This window comes from Nyctereutes procyonoides, unplaced genomic scaffold (assembly GCF_905146905.1).
Source record: "Nyctereutes procyonoides isolate TBG_1078 unplaced genomic scaffold, NYPRO_anot_genome, whole genome shotgun sequence".
Classification (NCBI taxonomy): Eukaryota; Metazoa; Chordata; class Mammalia; order Carnivora; family Canidae; genus Nyctereutes; species Nyctereutes procyonoides.
Window position 1 is genome coordinate 21,562,292 of NW_026575035.1, and position 8,711 is coordinate 21,571,002.

Consider the following 8,711-nt stretch of genomic DNA (forward strand, 5'->3'; position numbering starts at 1 on the left):
CCCAAGGGACCAGATTCACCCCCTGCTATGGCCTTATAAGTGTGGCAATGTCAGCAGTTCATGGTGGGAGGCCCATACCAATGAGTCAATTTCTTGGAACAGCCCTTTGCAAAGTGACTTTTTAGTGTTTCCTGCTATATGTGTTTTTCACAAGATACAATTTCTAGCTTGTAGCACCAGAGCCTTCAGGCAGATGAGAGGAGTTCAGAAACTTCCTATTGACTACAAAATTGAATGGACCTAATTCAATTATTTTGGTAACCAAAAGTATCAACTGGAAGAAAGAGAAACCTCTACATTTTGGTGTAAGACATAACCACTTTACATGAATTTGGTTAATTATTACAGTGAAAGCATAACAATCCCCAGAGCCCTTCTTTCCATCCTGATGATTGTACAATCTGTGATGAAGCAAATATGTATTAATAAATTTTCTCAGGAAAGGTCTAGTTGCCCTTTTTTGACCTGATAGCTTTTACCCACATTTTCTCAGGGCAAATCCTCTAATGGGGCTAAACTAATGTAGAAATGAAGAAATGTAGAGTATACCAACTATACCACATTGTTCTCAGCATCCCTGTTGCCACTGATTGCCATGCCATGGATTTCAGCTAAAAGAACAAGCCTTAGGTGGTTTCATCCCCTAAGAAGTGCCAAAGATGGCTCTGAGTATAATAACACCTCAGCTTTATTTTTCTAAACAAAAACATAGCTGAATGGTTGCATTGGATACCTTAATAGCTACAGCTACAATACAGTTTTTCCCCCCCAAATAACAGAAAGGGGTGCCTGGGTGGCTCAGCCAATTAAGCATCTGATTCTTGGTTTTGGCTCAAGTCATGACCTCAGGGTTCTGGGATCAAGCCCTGCATGGGGCTCTGTGTTCAGTACAGAGTCTTTTTGTCCTTCTCCCTCTGCTCCTCCACCTCTCTCTCTCTCTCTCTCTCTCTCTCTCTCTCAAATAAGTATATAAAATCTTTTTAAAAATTAAAAACAGAGAAAACTAATAATATTAATTAATTAGGGGACAATTAACAAGAGACTTAATAGCTTTCAGATGTGATGAATTTTTATTCTTTGTTTTAACAATTCAGTAGCATGACAGAAGTTAGCCAAAGGGCTTAGAGTACCTGACAAGGTAAGAATTCCCAGTCTCTGGATGGATTACAGTAAGGTAGAGAATAGTTTTTGTTTACAGCAGACTCAATATTCTAAGGCCAATTTTAAGTTACCAGGTCCCTCATCTTTATTATACATGCATTTATTTTGCTTCTTAATTTGAAAATATACAGTAATATGTGCATATGATCTTAAACATATAGCTACATAACAATATCATGATTAGCTTTCAACCTTAACTTTAAAATATAATTTACTTAATCATCATATTAAAAAATTAGGTATATACCACGTTGACCTTATCTTCTCAATTCCAGCCTTAGAAAAAAATAAGTCAAAACCATACTAGGTAACTCTACCCCTTTGCTCTATGAATTTTAGTTTCTTTAAAAATTTTGTAGAAAACCAAAGATTTCTCATAAATTTACCCTACTAAATATTAATCCTAAAGTCTTTAAGTCATTTAAATTGACAATACAAAGTAGCACAATCACTAGTGATATTAAAAGGTTATCAAAAAGATAATATGAATGAATTATAAAAGACAACGCAAGTAGGGTAGCTAAGTCCAAACAATTGCCAAAAAGTACAATAAAGTCATCATTTGTTGTAATTCAACTTAACTGAAAACATTTGCATTCTTCATAACCTGAAATATTTTGTGGAAATAATGATAACTTATCTGACTCATTACCAATGTGAAAAAATTAGGATATTTATTAACTAGGATTTTCCATGAGAAAAGCCAAGTCTTGGGTTGCTGGGGTGGCACAGTGGTTAAGGATCTGACTCTTGGTTTCAGCTCAGGTCATGATCTCAGCATCCTGGGATCAAGCCCCACATCAGACTCCAAGATCAGCATGGAGTCTACTTGCAATTCTCTCTCCCTCTCCCTTTATACCTCCTGTTCATGCTCTCTCTCTTTAAAATAAATAAATAAATCTTTAGGGGGAAAAATCAAGTCTTACATCAGATGCAATAAAATAAAATCGAGCAATTCTGATGCTTACTTGCATTCCACACATGGTAAAATCAGGGAAAATAAAGCTATTTATCAAACAAGTCTCATCACTTCACAGATTACCTTGGCTAAGAGTAATGTGTAAATTTGGATTTATATATAATTCTATATTGAGTTCCCTAGCTAAAAATGCTTTATACAGGTTTTATTAATACATTTTTGATAATTGCTCATGCAACACTTATTTCTATTCCTTTTTCTTATTTTTAAAGGTAAATACCTATATAGTGAGAACAAATCATGAGTTTCTGTAATTAATTCGTCTTCTAGAATGTGTTCAAAAAATCCTCCACTGATACGTAAGGCCACAAACACAAAAGATCCCTAAAGTACCTAGTCACTTCCCCTCTGGAAGGAAAAGTTTTCTCAAGTGGAAACACAGAAAACTTGTAGCGATTTTGGTCCTAGTTCAAAAGTAAACATACAGGGAGGCGCCCGCAGAGGCGAGTCTGCGGCTGCAGAGGAGGAGGCTCCTGGCTTCGTCTTTGCAACGCGATGGGGAAGGTGAACGTGGCCAAGTTACGTTACCTGAGCTGGGATGACTTCAGGGTCCTGACCGCGATTGAAATGGGCATGAAGAACCATGAAATAGTTCCCTGCAGTTTAGTTGCTTCTATAGCCAGCCTTAAACATAGTGACTGTAATAAATTTTTAAGAGAATTAGTGAAACATAAACTCATAGCTTGGGAGCGTACCAAAACTGTCCGGGGCTACCGGTTGACAAATGCAGGCTATGACTACCTATAGCTTTGAAAACACTTTCTTCTAGACAGGTAGTTGAGTCCGTTGGAAACCAGATGGGTGTTGGCAAAGAATCAGATATTTACATCGTTGCAAATGAAGAAGGACAGCAGTTTGCGTTAAAGCTTCACAGACTGGGAAGAACCTCCTTTCGAAATCTGAAAAACAAGCGTGATTATCATAAACACAGGCATAACATGCCCTGGCTTTATTTATCTCGTCTCTCTGCCATGAAAGAATTTGCCTATATGAAGGCATTGTATGACCGGAAATTCCCGGTCCCAAAACCAATTGATTATAACCGCCATGCAGTGGTCATGGAACTCGTAAATGGCTATCCTCTATGTCAGATACACCATGTGGAAGATCCTGCGTCAGCATGTGATGAAGCTATGGAACTAATTGTCAGACTTGCAAATCATGGACTGATTCACGGAGATTTTAATGAATTCAATCTCATTTTAGATAAAGATGACCACATCACCATGATTGATTTTCCACAGATGGTTTCAACCTCTCATCACAATGCTGAATGGTATTTTGACAGAGATTTTAAATGCATTAGAGATTTCTTCATGAAACGTTTCAGCTATGAAAGTGAGCTTTATCCAACTTTTAGTGATATCAGGAGGGAGCACTCCCTTGATGTAGATGTTTCCGCCAGCGGCTACACAAAGGAAATGCAGGCAGATGATGAACTACTTCATCCAGTAGGTCCAACTGATAGAAATATTGAAACAGAAGATGAGTCTGAATTCTCACATTCTGATGAAGAGATGTCAGAAAAAGCAAGTGTTTGTAGTTTAGAAAATCAGAGTGATCAAAACTCTACAGATAAGTCAACTGACTGTTGTGTATTGTCTGGAGACCTTGAACAAATAAAGGAAGATGATTTGTCAGAGGAGAGTGCTGATGCACACAATTTTGAATTACCTGAACTCAGTCAGGCTTTAGAAGAAATAGAAGAACAGGTCATTGACAACAGTTCTATAACTGAGTATTCTGAGGAAAAAAAACAAAACTAAAAATGACACCAGGCAAGATGGTAAAGCAAGTCAAGGAGGAATGCCCATGGGCTATGAAGAGTATGAAGATGCATGCCCTCATCTGATTGCTTTGTCCTTAAACAAAGAAATCACGCCTTTCAGAAATGAAGAAAATACAGAAGATATTAAACAGTACAGAACAAGAACTCTGAGTGTTACATCTGTGGGCAGTGTTTTAAGCTGTTCAACAATTCCTCCAGAATTGGTGAAACAGAAGGTGAAACGTCAGTTGACAAAACAGCAAAAATCAGCTGTAAGACGTCGATTGCAAAAAAGAGAAGCAAATATATTTACAAAACAACGGAGAGAAAACATGCAAAATATTAAGTCAAGTTTGGAAGCAGCCAGCTTCTGGGGAGAGTAATATATTTAAGATCTTGAATATTTTTCAAAATGTTACTATGATCCCCCTTTTAAGATACCCCTTCTAGTCTTTCTAGACCAAGGCAGATACATAAATGGATAAATAAACTCATTCATCTATTTAAAAAAAAGTAAACATACATACATTAAATAAATAAATAAATAAAAACTAATCTCTCTTCAGAAATAATCAGACAAGGGATAGGGTAATTGGATTATCGGCTTTAAGGAGGGCACCTGATGTGATGAGCACTGGGTGTTATGTACAACTGATAAATTATTGAACATTACATCTGAAACTAATGATGAACTTTAACTTGGCTAATTGAATTTATATAAAAAAATTTTAAAAGAAACAATCAGATAAAAGAGCACAGCTCTTTGGGGGGAGATTTTGGGGAGAATGGAATGGTTCCTTGACAGAACATAAGAGATGCAAGGGTGAGGGAACTGGAACTTTTTCATGGCATGGGGACTTAGAACACTGAGTTAATATCTTACTTGGATGAATGAGTAAATTTTACCAAAATAGCTAAGAATATACCTAAGTCATACTAGACAACTCCAAAGTGTTTACTTACCAGAACATATTTTCCTTACATTAAAATCCATCTTTTGCAGAGCTCCTTAACCTACAAGGGTAGAAACATAAGGCTGACAGCAGACCTGTCCACAGTGACATGGCAAGCCAGAAAAGACTGGCATGATAAATTCAAGGTGCTAAATGAGAAAAAATATGCAGCCAAGAACACTTTATCCAGTAAGGCTGTAATTCAGAATGGAAGGCTAGATAAGGAGTTTTCAGGACAAAAAAAAAAAAAAAAAACTAAAAGAATTTGTGATCACTAAAACATCCCTGCAAGAAATATTAAAGAGGATCTGTTAAGCAAAGAGAGAGCCCCAAAGTAACAATGACTAGAAAGGAAGAGAGATAATCTGCAGAAATAGTGACCTTCCATGTAATACAGTGGTACTAAATTCATATCTTTCAATAATTACTCTGAATGTAAATGGACTAAATGCTCCAATCAAAAGACATAAGGTATCAGACTGGATTAAAAAAAACACATAAGACCCATAGATATGCTGTCAATAAGACACTCATTTTTAGACCCAAGCTACCTCCAGATTGAAAGTGAGGGGGTAGAGAACAATTTACCATGATAAAAGACATCAAAAAAAAAAAAGCTGGCATAGCAGACAAAATAGATTTTAAACCAAAGACTGTAATAAGAGATGAAGAAGGACACTATACATAATAAAAGGATCTATCCAACAATAAGATGTAGCAATTGTAAATATTTATGGCCTAACCTGGGAGCAGCCAAATATGTAAACCAATTAATAACAAAATTAAAATTATCATTGATTATTATACAATAATACTAGGGAACTTTAACATCCCACTCAAAGCAATGGACAGATTATCTAAGCAAAAGAGCAACAAGGAAACAAAAGGCTTTGAATGTCACTGGACCAGATGGACTTCACAGATATATTCAGAACATTCCATTGTAAAGAACATACATTCTTCTCGAGTGGACGTGGAACATAGATTACATACTGGGTCACAAATCATGTCTTAACTGGTACCAAAAGATTGGGATTATTTCCTGCATATTTTCAGACCACAATGCTTTGAAACTTGAACTCAATCACAAGAGAATATTTGGAAAAACACAAGTACATAGAGGTTAAAGAGCATCCTACTAACCACAAACTACCAAAACTGGAACAAGAAGAAAAAGAAACCCTGAACAGGCCAATAACCAGGGAGGAAATTGAAGTAGTCATAAAAAACCTCCCAAGACACAGAAGTTCAGGGCCAGATGGCTTCCCAGGGGAATTCTATCAAATGTTTAAAGAAGAAACCATACCTATTCTACTAAAGCTGTTCGGAAAGATAGAAAGAGATAGAGTACTTCCAAACTCATTCTATGAGGCCAGCATCACCTTAATTCCAAAACCAGACAAAGACCCAACCAAAAAGGAGAATTATAGACCAATATCCTTGATGAACATGGATGCAAAAATTCTCAACAAGATACTAACCAATAGGATCCAATAATACATTAAGAAGATTATTCATCATGACCAAGTAGGATTTATCCCCAGGATGCAAGGCGGGTTCAACAGTAGTAAAGCAATCAATGTGATTGATCATATCAGCAAGAGAAAAAACAAGAACCATATGATCCTCTCAATAGATGCAGAGAAAGCATTTGACAAAATACAGCATCCATTCCTGATGAAAACTCTTCAGAGTGTAGGGATAGAGGGAACATTCCTCGGCATCTTAAAAGCCATCTACATAAAGCCCACAGCAAATATCATTCTCAATGCGGAAACACTGGGAGCCTTTCCCCTAAGATCAGGAATAGGAAAGGGATGTCCACTCTCACCACTCCTATTCACCATAGTACTAGAAGTCCTAGCCTCAGCAACCAGGCAACAAAAACAAATAAAAGGCATTCAAATTGGCAAAGAAGAAGTCAAACTCTCCCTCTTTGCAGATGACAAGATGCTGTACTTAGAAAACCCAAAAGACTCCACCCCAAGATTGCTAGAACTCATACAGCAATTCGGCAGTGTGGCAGGATGCAAAATCAATGGCCAGAAATCAGTGGCATTTCTATACACTAACAATGAGACTGAAGAAAGAGAAATTAAGGAGTCAATCCCATTTACAATTGCACCCAAAAGCATAAGATACCTAGGAATAAACCTAACCAAAGAGGTAAAGGAGCTATACCCTAAAAACTACAGAACGCTTCTGAAAGAAATTGAGGAAGACACAGAGAGATGGAAAAATATTCCATGCTCATGGATTGGAAGAATTAATATTGTGAAAATGTCAATGTTACCCAGGGCAATTTACACGTTTAATGCAATCCCTATCAAAATACCAGGGACTTTCTTCAGAGAGTTGGAACAAATCATCTTAATATTTGTGTGGAATCAGAAAAGACCCCGAATAGCCAGGGGATTATTAAAAAAGAAAACTATAGCTGGGGGCATCACAATTCCAGATTTCAGGCTGTACTACAAAGCTGTGGTCATCAAGACAGTGTGGTACTGGCACAAAAACAGACACATAGATCAATGGAACAGAATAGAGAATACAAAAGTGGACCCTCAACTTTATGGTCAACTAATATTCGACAAAGCAGGAAAGACTATCCACTGGAAAAAAGACAGTGTCTTCAATAATGGTGCTGGGAAAATTGGACATCCACATGCAGAAGAATGAAACTAGACCACTCTCTTGCACCATACACAAAGATAGACTCAAAATGGATGAAAGATCTAAATGTGAGACAAGATTCCATCAAAATCCTAGAGGAGAACACAGGCAACACCCTTTTGGAACTTGGCCACAGTAACTTCTTGCAAGATATATCCATGAAGGCAAGAGAAACGAAAGCAAAAATGAATTATTGGGACTTCATCAAGATAAAAAGCTTCTGCACAGCAAAAGAAGCAGTCAATAAAACTAAAAGATAACCTACAGAATGGGAGAAGATATTTGCAAATGACCTATCAGATAAAGGGCTAGTATCCAAGATCTATAAAGAACTTATTAAGTTCAACAGCAAAGAAACAAACAATCCAATCATAAAATGGGCAAAATACATGAACAGAAATTTCACAGAGGAAGACATAGACATGGCCAACAAGCACATGAGAAAATGGTCCGCATCACTGGCCATCAGGGAAATACAAATCAAAACCACAATGAGATACCACCTCACACTAGTGAGAATGGGGAAAATTAACAAGATAGGAAACAACAAATGTTGGAGAGGATGTGGAGAAAAGGGAACACTCTTGCACTGTTGGGGGAATGTGAACTGGTGCAGCCACTCTGGAAAACTGTGTGGAGGTTCCTCAAAGAGTTAAAAATAGATGTGCCCTACAACCCAGAAATTGCACTGCTGGGGATTTACCCCAAAGACACAGATGCAGTGAAATGCTGGGACACCTGCACCCCAATGTTTATAGCAGCAATGTCCACAATAGCCAAACTGTGGAAGGAGCCTCGGTGTCCATCGAAAGATGAATGGATGAAGAAGATGTAGTCTATGTATACAATGGAATATTACTCAGCCATTAGAAACGACAAATACCCACTATTTGTTTCAACATGGAGGGACCTGGAGGGTATTGTGCTGAGTGAAATAAGTCAATCAGAAAAGGACAAACATTATATGGTCTCATTGATTTGGGGACTATAAAAATTAGTGAAAGGGAATAAAGGGAAAGGAGAGAAAATGAGTGAAAATATCAGTGAGGGTGACAAAACTTGAGAGACACCTAACTCTGGGAAATGAACAAGGGGTAGTGGAGGGGGGAGTGGGCGGGGCATGGGGTGACTGGGTGATGGGTACTGGGGGAGGGCACTTGGCAGGATGAGCACTGGG

General features: G+C 37.6%; 1 protein-coding gene across 1 annotated transcript; it reads left to right on the top strand.

Moving 5' to 3' along the window:
• Positions 1 to 2,635: 2,635 nt before the first annotated feature.
• On the top strand, positions 2,636 to 4,291 carry LOC129505344 (serine/threonine-protein kinase RIO2-like). The gene is given in 3 exon segments (XM_055318353.1): positions 2,636 to 2,884; positions 2,887 to 3,891; positions 3,893 to 4,291. Coding segments are annotated over 3 exon segments (1,653 nt in total).
• The last annotated feature ends 4,420 nt before the right edge of the window (positions 4,292 to 8,711 follow it).